The 14515-nt window shown below is 38.0% G+C and overlaps 1 protein-coding gene across 1 annotated transcript in view; it reads left to right on the top strand.

Annotated features, from left to right (window-relative positions):
- arhgap5 (Rho GTPase activating protein 5) overlaps window positions 1–14515 on the top strand; it is a 41059-nt gene that overhangs the window by 22434 nt on the left and 4110 nt on the right. Inside the window, exon 4 of the mRNA XM_057343304.1 lies at window positions 12689–12766. Coding sequence (XP_057199287.1) covers window positions 12689–12766 — 78 coding nt within the window. The remainder of the gene's footprint in view (window positions 1–12688; window positions 12767–14515) is intronic.

Genomic DNA, 14515 nt, shown 5'->3' with positions numbered 1-14515 from the left:
TCTGAAAATATAGCAGATCTTACAGGGATTTGTTTTGGGACTGACGTTTCCAACCCTCTTTTGCTTTTTTGCGTGTTATATCAAAGTATTTTAGGGAAGTCTGGGCACTTGGCGGCAATGTTTGCAACGTTGGGCGTTGACTGAAGACTGAAGTCCTATCAACTTGAAGAGGGGAAGATGATATCTCTCTGGCCACAATCACAATTAGATAACATATTTCAAACCAACAATTAAACTTGACATCAACTGTAACTTAACCTTTGGTTTTTAAGCTTAACTTTTGCTAAAAACTAATTTTTTCGAGGTTGCTTCAGCTACTGCGCATGCGCACAGGTTGGCTCACGAGATTCTTTACAGAGCCCCTCTCCCAGAGAATCGTCAGTTGTTATCAATTGACGATTGGCTCTTTTTATTGGGAGGCGGGACTTAATTTGCCTCTATCGGTTTTTGTTTTTACTTGTGCGTTGTAGTCGTCAGTGTCCAGGGGCGTGTTGCTTGTGTAACCAAGACAAGAGCCGAAGAGGAAGCAGCTTGTTGTGTACGCTGTCGTAGAAGCTTGAAGCAGTGATAGCGGCAAGTAAACAGTAATTTTTGTTGCAGCTTCAGTTGTTAATTATAGAACAAATAATTTACTTAAAGAATTCATTCGGAAATGCGTTTGATTAAACGCGACGCAATCGCTGATTTTGTTTACCTGAGGGAGTGTTCAAACAGACCAATCACAGCACTTGCGGTCCGCATGGTGTCCGTGTTTAGTTGATGCAATGTTACATTTTTGGAGGGTGCACGTCAGGCTACGCAGAGCTACACACAGCCTACGGCGTAGGTCCTACGCACAACCATATATTGGCCTTAAAAGCAAAGCCGCATCTTGTTAATATCTATTATCTTTGATGTTATATCCACAGTTACCTATAAAGCGACGCTGTCGACTCGTTTTTCTCACATTGATTTTTAAATCAATAGTAGGAGAGCTAACACGCTTTGATATTCCACTTCGCATCTGCTGCTTTGATTTTTAGATGCTGAGAACTGCAGGGAAGGGCAATTATTATCACTGTAGTGTTGAAATTGATGACTCGACTGGGCTTCTGCACCTTTGTGCTTTCCAGAGAAGCTTTTGTTTGTTTGTAGAACTGGAGATGGAGTAACTTTAAGTGACACTTATGTTGGCCTGTGATGGTTCACGTCTGACGTTGCAGGATCAACCCTGACCTGCGCTCATTTCCCAAACCTTGTTACGTTTATTGAAACCCTGTGAGGAATAAGGTTAATAAGGGTTGGTTTATTTTTAAAGAGATTTCCTGTGGAATGAGCATGTGAGTTGACACCTCCCCCCGCTGATTTATTATGGGGTGTTAGTGGAATGCTGAGGCAATAGCTTTGAGACTCACGTTTGCCCCCTGCTAACACAATCATACTGTATCTCATGGAACATTTCTTCACCATGTGTCTGCGCTGACAAATGGGGGTTGCCGTAGAAAAGCACTTTCTCTCCATCTCTATTTTCCGACCATGATGTTTGGTCCTCAACTCGACTGCGGGGGTGGGCATTATGTGCGGAATAATTACGCAGATGGTGATCGTGTATAATAGTTCAGCATGGGATGCACAAAATCTTCCCATTGATTTAAATGGTTACTGGAAAGATGGCTGAAGTGACTCACGGTTCCTACACTGACCGAGAAGCACTTCTTGTTTCAGTTTTTTCATTTCACACATACATTTTTGTTTTGTAAAAAAGGTTTGTTTAACATTTTGATTTAGCTCTTAATGTTCTATTGGTTGTATTTTGTGCTAAAGTGTGCGTAGTATTAAAAAACTAAAACAGGAAGCGCTTCTGGACCTGTGTTGTTTACATCTTGCGAAACGGTCTGTTGAAAAGACAAGCTATGTTCCAAAGTGCAGTGAGCTGCCTTGCTGTATGGTATTTCTGTGTAACGTGTGTCGCTATGCATTGTGGGATTGCACTTTTTGTGATGGATGCAAGCAGTTCTTCCAAATATCTTTCACTGTGTTCAGCAGAACAAATTTATAAATTTATACAGGTTTGGAACAATTTAAGGGTGAGTAAATAATGACAGCATTTTCAGTTTTGGGGGAGCTATGCCTTTAAAATACTGTCTAGGTCTTACCATGTTTTGGAACAGAGCTTGTGTTTTAACACCGTCTTGAAATTATGTATTTATTTAACTTTTCATTCATGCTGTGCTTTCAAGTTTGGGCACTGTAAAACAGAGCCATCTGGGTACCTCGAAGGAACGCTTGCTTTTAAAGCAAATTGTTCCTTTTGAGATACCCAAACATTTCAAAACCACAAAAGTTGCAATTCCAAATGCAAGGTGTTGCATATGAAACGGATCAAAGTCAGCACTGGGAATAGTATTCTGCGTTGGGTTGTTTATACAGGCCTCTGTGAAGGTATGAATCTTTTGATAGCAGCCCATCCCTGGTGCGTTCCTCTGCAGGCACACCCTTTTCAGAAAAGATTTGATGACAGCATCATAAAGAAAGCTCAGTAAAAAGGTTACCGTCCCGGCGTGACGTTATTTAAGCGCTAAAGCAAGAACATTGATTCCACGCAGACATGTGCTGTAGCATTGACCCCAAGCCTTGTCCTTTTATTGCATGACCCCTATTCGGACATCAGGGTTACATGGGAGGAAATATGGCGCGTGACATTTGCCATTATACACTAGCAGTGGATCTAGTTTTGCCCGAGGACCCAGCTTTGACATTGGACATCATGTGGCGACCGACAGGGTACCACAGTATAATTTATTGTGTAAAAGTAAACAGATTTTTGTTGTTTCTGTTGTCTTCATATCAGTTGGTAAATGTGTGTTAAAGGTAAACTGTGCAGAAAATGAAAATTCTGCCATGAATTATTCACCCTCAAGTTGTTTTTACAACCCTAGGACATCCGTTCATCTTTGGAACACAAATTAATAATGTTTTGATGAGGTCCGGCCGTCCGGGAGCGTTGAATTGACATTCAAAGGGCATAAATTTCATTTTTCGGTGGAGTTTCCCTTTAAATGTGTTTTGGTTTGATAATCCCAGGCCTATGAGCCAGGGCTGTGTATTGGCAAGTGCCTCCCGATACGATACATATCACGATAGATGGGTCACGATACAATACATTGCTATGTATTTCGATACGATACACATTTGCGATATATTGCAATACTTTAAATAGAAAAGGGTTTTCTTTAAGGATAAGTGTAAAAACATCCCTTACCTCTGCAGAGTGGCCATGATGTGCGATTCATGGACCTTTAGATCAGAGGTTTGGGTTCTCAAACTGTGGATTGCGCCCCTCAAGTGGGTAGCACAGGGGAATAAGGTGGCTCACGCAAGTCACTTGGCTGTTGTGGTGCATTACAGTTAAAACACTGAACACGGGCAGTATAAAACCTCTGGTTCATCCGTGCTGTAAATGTGCTGGTGTCACATCCGTGAAAGCACAATAAATGTCATTGTTACTTTTCTTAATAAACTTTTTGTCTAATGCACTGCAGTAGCCAAGTGACTTGTGTCATGACTTGCGAAGCCTACAAACAGCATTAGTTGATATAACTCATTACTCCATGACTTATTTTGAAAACCAGAGCACACCCACACATCAGCTCTGAGAGCTCTAAGCGTTCTTATATTTTTCGCCATGCTTGCTTCCACTTACTTTTGGCCGTATGTATATGACATGATTTTAAAAAAATCGATAGTAGAGGTATCACTATCGATACACTATCGGGAAAAAAAAAATTGCGATAGTTACATGTATCGATATTTTTGCACAGCCCTACTTTTTACTGTCTTAAATATTCATGTTATGTTGTTAGTCGCCTTTTACCATTTGCATTTAGCATTGTTTTCTCTGAACAGGACAGACCCACCAGTTGTAAAGCACTGCTGTAAAGTCCAGTCTTACTCTCATGAACAACCTGACAATGATGCATTTGTTCTCATAGTGCAGCGTCTGATAGGTGGAGTCTGGGTGCAACACCTTGCTTGTAATATTGTCCACTTTCCCATTGTGTAAACACTCACCAGGCGGTCTAGAGATAAAACAGCGGCCCTCAATGACAAAAGCTTCATTACCACACTGACCTTTTGTGTACCTTGTTTCATTTAATTCCAAGCCCGGGTGGAAATGAAATGGCTCTTTTGACGAGAAGTACTGATGTGTCAAGCTTGTAAATGGAGCGTGCATTTGGATTTCTGGGTTTCAAAATGTATTTCTGATTTGATTTATGGCATGTTTTTGCAAACGCATTCTATTTTGACATTTCCTTTGTGATTTCCTGCATCACGATGGCCTTTTGTTGCCTGTGAGGCTGTGTGTGATGATAATCTGCTGATGAGGAGGTCCAGATAAAGTCCAGTGGTGGATAGGGTGGGCTTTGAGGGACAATAGATGTGCATCCAAATTAAGATAGTTTCCCTTGGTGACGCTTCCTGTTACTGCTTTCATGACACCTATGACATTGAACTTCCTTGAACGATTTAACTAAATAAGATCTTCACATCTGAATTCATTTCAGCGCACAGAATCTGTGGCTGCTGTGTTTAATCGCACAATTACTGATAAAAAGGTTTTCCAAAAGGTTTTTTAATACCCCTGGGGTAAAAATTATGTCTTTGTGGTGTTTTTAATATGTGTTTGCTGAACAACAGAAACAGAAAAATGTCTATTAGAACGGCTTTATTGGGCAGTTAGTTGCATTAAAAAACAGTATGTGACAGTTCGGAGACTAGAAGCAATAGTGCCAACACTAGTCTGACTAATACTACGTGATGATGTCATAAATATGCAAATTTGCATATCTGAATCGAGCCATGACCCTCAGAATCGATTCTGAATCGATTCGTAAAGGACCAGAGGATTCTCACCCCTAGCATATACTGAATGAAGCAATCATGTAGTTACATTTAAGCTATTTCAAAGCACAAATATTTTTTTTTACAGGAAACAACTTTAAAGAGTAACTATTACAATGTCCTTAAAATTACATTTCATGCAGTGTGTAATGTTGCTGTGTGTAAATGGAAAGCAGTCTGCCAAGTAAAGCCGAAAGTGAACGAATAACAAAGTTCTTGGCTAGGGAAGAAAGGAGTCGACTCGTTCTTTCCAGATTTGTAATGCCCGCCTACGTTCCATTTGCGACACTGCACGTGGTAGACCAATCACAGCAGACTAGACCATCTGACCAATCAGATCAGAGTAGGCTCACAGAAAGGAGGAGATTAGACAGATGAATCGCCGAACAAATAATTTGAGAGTCAGTCAAGAAGTGAGGTAATAATAACTGCCTATTATTAGAAAAGGAAAGTGTTTTTACACCATGTATGTACGTAAACTTGTTTTTGGAAACTCCATAAATCAAAGTAGGACCTTAAAAATCACAAAATATTTACTCTTTAAATATGTAATTTTGATGATCAAAGATGAGTTTTAAGGGATACATTTATTGACTACAGGGGGACTTTAAAGTAGTGTTGTCACGATACTGGAATTTCTCATTTCGATACAATACCTAGAAAAATATCGATATTCGATACCATTTTCGATACCACGGGGAAAAACTGCCACAACATTAAGGCCTTAATACATTTTCTTTTTATTAAAAGATAAATATAACAAGGCTAGAACATGAAATTGAGCTTGGATGAGGTATATTTTAACATGAACAAAAACATATTGTGCAGGTCAAAAACCTTTATTCCAAGGCAATAAAGTGCAAGAAAAAATAAATAAAACCGCACAATCTTTTGTATTTTAAGAAAAATATTTTTCTTTCGCAAAGCATGTCAAAATATATATATATATATACAGTATATATATATAAACAAAAAAATGACATGGGAACAATTATTATTCCATTAAATGGACACATTTTCTACAGATGTGAGTGAGAGTGACATCCTAATTATAGCCTAAGGTTTCTTTGCAACATTCAAATTTTGAGCTAGGAACACCATCATGTCAATGTGTTCCTCTGTAAGTCGTGCCCTTCTTGGACTGCAAATGAGCCCTGATGTACTAAAAACACGCTCTGAAGCTGAGCTTGATGCAGAGATACACAAATACTTCTTAGCAAACTGGGCCAAGTTAGGTAAAGTCTTCTCATGGGTCTTCCACCATGAGAGAGGGTCCTCTTCTGCACAGATTTCGGGCATCTTTCCATATACTGAGAACTCATTTTTGAGTTCCGATTCTGCACCAATATTCTCTTCTCTGGATGATACATCTTCCAAGTTCACTCTTTTTTCCCCTTGTATGCTTGTTAACAGTCCCTTCAGATCTTTTTTAGCTTTCTTTGCTGGTTGCTGCTTGTCACCTGGAGAAGATGTTTGCTGACTTTGGCCCCCTTCTTTTGCCAAATTCACATTGACAACAAGATTATTTTTAACCTCCTCTCCTAAAGTAACAAAACTGTTTTTGAACCTTGGGTCGAGAAACGTGGCTGTGTTCAGTGTCAGCTGAAGATGTGTGTCCTCATATCTCTGTCTGAGATCTTCTCTAATACGATCTTTAAGCTGACATTTTAGGTTGCTGTCACTTTCCTCAACTGTCAAAGTAGAGATGATCTTCCAAGTCAGAGGCAGAACGGCAGAGAGTGTGGTGTGTTTTTCACCACTTAGGGCATCCGTGAAAGAGCTGATAGGGCTCAATACATCTTTTACAGCCTCAAGAACTGTAATGTCTGAATCCTTAGGCATGAGGTGCCATTTCTTTCGATCATCAGCTAAAACAGAACAGACCGCCTGCTGCTGTTCTAGAAATCTCTCCACCATTTCATAAGCTGAGTCCCAGCGTGTGGGCTCATCATGGATCATTCTGTGTTCAGGGAGTTGCAAATCTTTTTGTTTCTTCTTCAGCTGTCGAAACATCTTCGGTGACCTGCTGAAGGCAGACACTGTCTTTCTCAATCTTGACAGTGCTCCAAACACACGGTCTATATCCAGGCCCTTGTTAATGGCAAGATGTAAATTGTGGCCAAAGCAGGGGACCCATGTGAAGTCCTGCTGAAATGCTTTCTTGTTTGCCGAGGCATTATCAGTGGTGATACCAGCCATGTATGACATATCCAGCTTCCACGTTTCTTGTATGATTTCCTCCAAGGCCTCCCTCAAGCATTCTGCAGTGTGCTCACAGTTGAGCCCAACACACCCCAAGCACCAGCTCTGCATGTTCCAGGATTCAGTTATAAATTGCACAGTTACTGCCATGAATGTGGAAGTGGCCCTGCTGGTCCACAGGTCAGTGGTGCATGAAAAAAAAGGTTTATCCCCAAGACTGTTCATGAGTTTTTCTTTTGTTTCATTGTATAGGGCTGGGATTTCAGTGTACATGAAGTAGTTCCGTGAAGGAAGGGCATACCTGCTATTTAAATGTTCAAGAAGTTGTCTGAACCCAGGTTTCTCAACAGTGTAGACAGGGACCTGATCCATGCATATGTACTCTGCTACGGCCCTGTTCAGTTTCTTTGCTTCATTTGAGTTTGCTTCATACTTTCTTCGTAGTTCAAAAGCAGCTAGTAGGGTGGGCTGTGAGTGGGTTTTCACTGTAGATGGATTCTCAGCTTCCTTCTGAAGCTATAAAGGAAATATTTCACATTTAATTTTTAGATCAGGCCTTTAAAATGAACAAAACTACCTAATCTTAGAATTTATGTTAATGGTAATAACTTGCAAAAACATGAATAAACAAATACTTCAAGTATTTATTAATCTACTGTTAATACATTTACATAAAATCAAAAGTTGTATAAGTGTTAATTTAATTAAATAACCCAGAGTTATCATGAACTGTAGTATTTTATGAGCAGATTTTAATTTGGGCTTTAACATTATCATTGATCAGCGCACACATAGAGCCCTATGGTAAACAAAAGTGCAAACGTGCATCACACGCTCACTGAAATTACACGAGAGTTAATAAATTACATAATTTTATGGCATTTTCTTGTCAGATGCAACTACTTTGTCCGAAATTTTTAGTCTGACAACTGTCTTGGGTTTATATTACAATTAAGGGGAAAACGGGTCAACACACATCAATTTGATTTGTGATTAATGCTACACTTTTGTTTAAAACGAGAACAGTTACCAACCTCTCTAAATTCTTTATACAAGTCCGCGTGTCGGTCCTTCAAGTGCTTTGCTAAATTAGTGGTGTTAGCGCCTTTTGTTAGCACTCCTCTGTAGCAACGCTTGCATATCGGCTTGCTTGTGTCCTTCGCCTTTCCATGTTCATTTGCCTCAAAGCCGAAAAAGTTCCAAACAGCACTCCTGCCATGTTCTTTGTCGACCAAAGCCGGTTGCGAAGACTCCGCATTGGCCATCTTTCAACTCTTCGCACAATTTACATGAGCGCATGAGACGAGTCAGTGAGAGGAGGCGGAGCTCTGTTGATACTGCGTGCCGCTCACGTGCAGTGTGTCGGAGAGGAGAGAGAGAATGGGAAAGCGCAGCTGGCATCGATATATCGATACTGTTGGACATGAGTATTGGAATCGTTTTAGATTTTTCAGAATCGATATGTATCGAAAAATCGATATTTTTGACAACACTACTTTAAAGCATACATAATGAAATAAAGAATGAATCATGCATTAACTACTATAAAGTAGCTAATTAGTCTTGTTATTTTGCCAAATTTTGGCACAATCAAAACTTTTTGTTGATATGATCTGTGTATATTTGGTCTTTTTACAGCTTTCTTTATATAGTTTAGTGTAGACTGACAGGAAATAAGGTGGGATGAGACTATTTTTTGTTTTCTAGCATTTATTCTAATAAGTGTGGCATTATTGTTTTGCATTTTATTGTTAACTAAAATACTATATTTGTTGAATAAAACGGTCATATTTAAATGGACTAAAACAATGGACTCAATGGACTGAACAAAAATGTCTCACAATAATGGTGGTCACAATATGGATATGTGGATTTACCTTTATAACCCGGATGATTTTATTTGGCAAGTGTCTGATACTGTTGTATCACTGCTGGGAAGTGATTTTTTTCTGGCTGAATCCCGTTTCTACTGTTCATCACAAATCATTCTTGGAAAGCGTGTCACCCTATTGGCTACATTTCAAGGAACATACGAGTGTTTGTATCGAATGTTTGTACTGCGCTTTATCACTGCTGTAGTAAATAAGCTGCAGCTGACATGTTCCTGAGCAGGTTGACAGTTTTGTATTTGTGAACTCCTTCTAAGCTTTGTCTTTGATATCATACAGTGCGGTTAGTGTCGACATGCTCCTGCACTTGTTAGTGAGCTCACGCTCTGTTCACAGTGACAGACTGGACATGACAGCACCAGGCCTGACAAGAGCGCTGGATCCAAACCCACGGCATTGCATGGGAACCACAGTAAAGCATCACTTAATCTCCATGGGTCATCTGTTGGCCTCCAATAATGCACATGCCCACAGTTTTAGTTCAATGACATCACATAACAACAAGCTACAAGCTTTCTCTAGTTCACATTTAGATTCTAGGTGGGTTGATATACTGAATATATTTTTATATTACATCCATTTTGTGAATAACTTTTTAACAGTTTTATTTTCCATTATAAAATTTGTATTATAAATAGCCAATACAAAGACACATCTTTCAAAGGATCTCTGTTCTGTTACACCTTGTAACCTGTTTGTGTATGGAGGACTAAACCTGCAAAAATGTTAAATAAATAAATGTATAAATAAATAAATATATAAACGAATAAATGTAATAATATGAAAATAAATAAAGGAATGAATGGTTTGATAAACAAAATAATTCGTTTTAGCTATTATTGATCTTAGCTTTAACTTTTCTTTTCATTTTTTAAATTGATTTATTATTTTTTGTGTCCATTTTTTAATTATTTTTAATTATTATTATTATTATTATTTTTAGATTATTTTATTTATCATTTCCTTTTATTTTTACATTTATTTATTTATACGTTTATTTATTTTTATATTTATTTATTATCGCATGTATTTATTTCCACTTTTATTTATTTATTCTTGAATTTATTCTTACTTTTCTGTGTCTTGTATGATAATTAGATGGGTTGGTCTTGCCTACTATTGGTTCAGCGTAGATTGAAGCGTTTGATCGATTACTCTTGTCTTGTTTTGGACTCACGTCACTCACTGATCGTTTGCTTCGTGTATAACGTTAAGTAACTATGGCGGGCGCACAATTAGCTAGAGAGTTACAGCATTTAGCCAATGAAGTCGATAACCATGCATCAAATGACTGTGTGTCATTTAGATTAGGTGCGCTTATTGATGTTTTATTACAGATTGACGGTGAGATAAATGACAAAGTTCTTCCTATAATAATAGCTAAAACGAATTATTTTGTTTATCAAACCATTCATTCCTTTATTTATTTTCATATTATTACATTTATTCTTTTATATATTTATTTATTTATACATTTATTTATTTATAATTTTTGCAGGTTTAGTCCTCCATATTTGTGAGGTCACCCAGGCAGCGAACCAGCCCATAATCGTCACGCACACCTGCCCTTCCAATAAACGCGAGTTAAACAGGTGCCGTTCGGTAACCTCCCACTTCTGAGGAGGAAGAACTAGCTCTGACATGTGGGAGCATCTGAAGAATGCGCAGTTTTGACTTGAAGCAGTTAGCGGCCCACAAGGCTTCAGCAGTGAGTGCGGGGGCCTGAGCAGAGCTGCACACAAGGTCACAGCTTCACAGAGCTATCTTTAGCTTGATAAAAACGAGCTTTGGTGGATCAGACCAAATGAAAAGAAGAGATACAAACGGTGTTATCTGTCAGGCAACGGGGAACTGTGGGCTGTATTTGACGGTATTATCTGCATTACTGGCCTACTTTTTCTGGTCTGGTCGTGATATCAGCCGCATGTCCACTCATCCATTCAGAGTGGCCCAGTTTACCAGCTTGAGTGCATGACGTTAAATATTTGAGCATAAGAACCGTTCTGTGAGGTGTGGGTTTAAGTTGTATTCGGTCTTCAGGGAAAGATTTGCACCGGTCTGTGTACATTTCTATTTAAGTGTGTATACATATATATATACATATTACACACAAAATTAAGATACCATTCCAATTTCTAGATGTATTCTGGTCATTCCAGTCCATGTTGAATTTCAACAAAATGAACCCTCAGTAGTGACAAAGTCATCCAGCAGACACATAAAAACTGTGATAAAAATTGAGGTTATCACAAAATATTTTTTTGAACTTTTTTTGTACAAATGTGTTCTATTGCTTAAAAGTGAATATGAACTTGTTTGCTTTGTAGTATTTGATGTCTCAAATAAAATAGAGCATCTTTTCTGTTATTTTGACCTATTTCTCCAGTTTTCATTTTCTGCAAGTAAATGCAAATAGAAACAATATTTTGATTTGAAATATTTGGGAGAAATATTGTTAGTAGTTCACAGACTGAAACAAAAATTTAATAATTTTACTTAAACACATACCTCTAAATAGTCAATTCAGTAAAACAGAGAATAATTTTGAAATGGACTCATGGCATGGCGCTAGCAAGGTCATGGGTTCGATCCCAGGGGATTGCACATACTCAGATACAATGTATAGTATAATGCAATGTAAGTCGCTTTGGATAAAAGCGTCTGCCAAATGCGTAAATGTGCGCGTGTGTGTGTTTATGTGTATATGTATGTGTATGTCCTAAATGTCATCCATACAGTCTATTAAACAATTATGAGTTTATGAAATGTATGTTTTTATGTTAAAAATCCATAAATAGATAGGCTTCGTTTTTTTTCTCTTGTCCTTATTGTTTATTCTCTTCTTTTTGCAATAGCTTTTATCCTATTACAATGTTTAGTATGGAATAGTAGCATTGATAGCTATGCTGTTAGGGCTGTCACGATTATTAAATAATCGTCTCATCGCGATTGTTTGACCTCATCGCTATGGTTTCAGATCATCGCAATTATTGCACATCTCTATAGAAGACACTAGGGGGAGCTGTAGTGCATCTGCATATTGCATATTTTATTGTATATATTGTAACTAAAGCATGGTAATACTTGTAAAATGTACCACCACAACACAATCACTTAAAAAAAAACTAAAGCATATACCATAAAAATAACCTGCAGTACAATTTAATATTATTTCAGTGTGAAAACCAGTCTACCGAAATCTCATTAACATAGAAGTAAACTTTTATTGTAGTCTTGCAAGTGAGAAAAAAACAGACTAGAAGCTTTTCTATGACTGATAGTATTTTAATGGTGGCTTCAATTCACTCCTGATCAATTTACTTAATTTACAAGTATGTGGCAGTTGTATTATTGACAGTTAAAAGCCTAAACCTTAAGTATGATGACCCAATTTTTTCCTATGCTTTTTCAAGAAAAAGAACAGTCTTTATTCAGAACAATATGGTCGTTTCAAAGCTGAATAAAAAATGTATGAGAATTAAAAGTCAAAGCTCTAAAACAGACAATTAAGCGTCATAATCGCAATGATTTATTAGACAATTAATCGTCAGCCAAATTTCATAATCGTGACAGCCCTATATGCTGTTTTCTCAAATCACCTTTTTTATGGTTTCTTTATATGGTACTACTACATTGGAACTGCTTTGTTCCACTGAGGTTTTGTTGCGTAACCTTTTCAGGATTGATTTTAATGAAGTGTCGCTCTTAATTCGCAGGTCTCACCACAGAGGGCCTTTATCGAGTGAGCGGAAACAAGACGGATCAAGACAACATTCAGAAACAATTTGACCAGGGTATGTACTGATTCGAACTCTGTGGGAAAATCAGGCTTCATATGTGTGCGTTTGATGTTGCTACAACACATGTAGGAATAGATTTCACGGTTAAATTGTTTACTTGATTTGGTCTTGCACAATAGTTGGATATCTCTTGGATTCATTATGGTTAAGGCTATCCTGAGAGATGCTATCTGCAGTTTTTACATAGAGAAGTTTTTATCCAGCGGTTTGCCAGTCAAACAGTTTGTTCTGTAAATTCGCTGTTTATTGCAGTACAGTACTTTCTTATCTACTCTTTATGGATGGTATATGATTTTAAGAAGCCAATTGGAACATAACCATTGCTGTTTACTATACGTCTATGTGGGTTTTGGACCAATGAGATTCTCGATGTCATTTGTACTTTGGCCACCAAACCGCAACACTCAGTGAAATATTAACTTGTTCCCCAGTGCTTCAATTCCTACATTTCTAGCATCCAGGCTTAAACAGCGAGCTCTCCATTCAGCATCTTAAAAGAATGCAGCTGCCAAATAAATTTAAAAAAGCACTGAATTACATGATTATAATCTGTCACACTGCAAATGGACCATTTCTATGAAAACAAACTTGACATTTGTGGCTTCTGAGAGACGTGCTGCCGGCAGGCTACCATCAAGCTGTGATTCACATTAGTTGTAAGGTTATGCAGTATTTTTTCCCTTTTACTCAAATCTCCTCATGACTAAACTACAGATATTAGATGCTGTCAAAAGTGAAAATTAAAATCCATCTCGGAAATGTATCGAGACAGATACAGTCACTGCAGAACACAAAAGAAGATATTTTAAAGAATGTTGGTAACCAAACAACGCCGATACCCATTGATTTGCACTGGTTTTTTGTCTATAAAACAGAAGTGAATGGGTACCGCCATGGTTTGATTACCAACATTCTTCAAAATATCTTCTTTTGTGTTCTGCAGAAGAAGAAAAGACTCGTGAGGAAATGGTGAGGAAACGATGACAGAATTTTCATTTTTGGGTGAACTATCCCTAAGTTTAATAGTTTTAACAGTAAAGCTATATTATTAATGCTGAGAACATGTTCGCATCAGATGCATCGTGTGATGTAATTTTCTTTGAACATTTACGATCGATTGTTGCTTATTATTGTTGCTTATTCGCCGCTGTGGCTCGTGTGGAAAACACGAAATAACTTAGAAACGGTACCTTTTGCGATCTTGTCTCATGTGGACACGCTTTAACTGTGATTGAATGTGGTGAATTCGATGAGCCCGTTATATTATTGCGACACGTTGCCTTGTTGCTCGGCAGCCAAAAACAACTAAACTCTTAAACAACTTCATGTTTTGTCAAACAATTCCCCTTAGTTACAGGTTCTTCCTCATTTTGCTTGAAATACGAACACTTTCCAACACTCTTATTTGTACCACTTCACATTTTTCTCATCACACAGTGTAGTTTATATATGCAGCTCAGCTACAGGAAATAAATTTGTGACCAAATGAAACACACACTGTGTTATCATACATCTTTCAAATCATATACTGTCATCTCTAGCTGGTGAGCTGTGCAGCGGGTGAAAATCTTCAAGCGACTGACCAGATTATTCACTCAGTGAGCCATCGCTCACCCAAAAGAGCCACTGCAGGCATCAGTCTGCACGCTAGCTAAAAGCTATTAGTCTCTCTCTCTTTCTCTATCCCCACAAATCTGTGAATTAGCTGCTTCTTGTGTTCATTCAGTCCTTTTAAAGAGATTT

The sequence above is a fragment of the Triplophysa rosa genome, linkage group LG10, assembly GCF_024868665.1.
Source record: "Triplophysa rosa linkage group LG10, Trosa_1v2, whole genome shotgun sequence".
Classification (NCBI taxonomy): domain Eukaryota; kingdom Metazoa; phylum Chordata; class Actinopteri; order Cypriniformes; family Nemacheilidae; genus Triplophysa; species Triplophysa rosa.
Note: the sequence above shows the minus strand (reverse complement) of the source record. Positions and strands in the feature narration are given on the sequence as shown.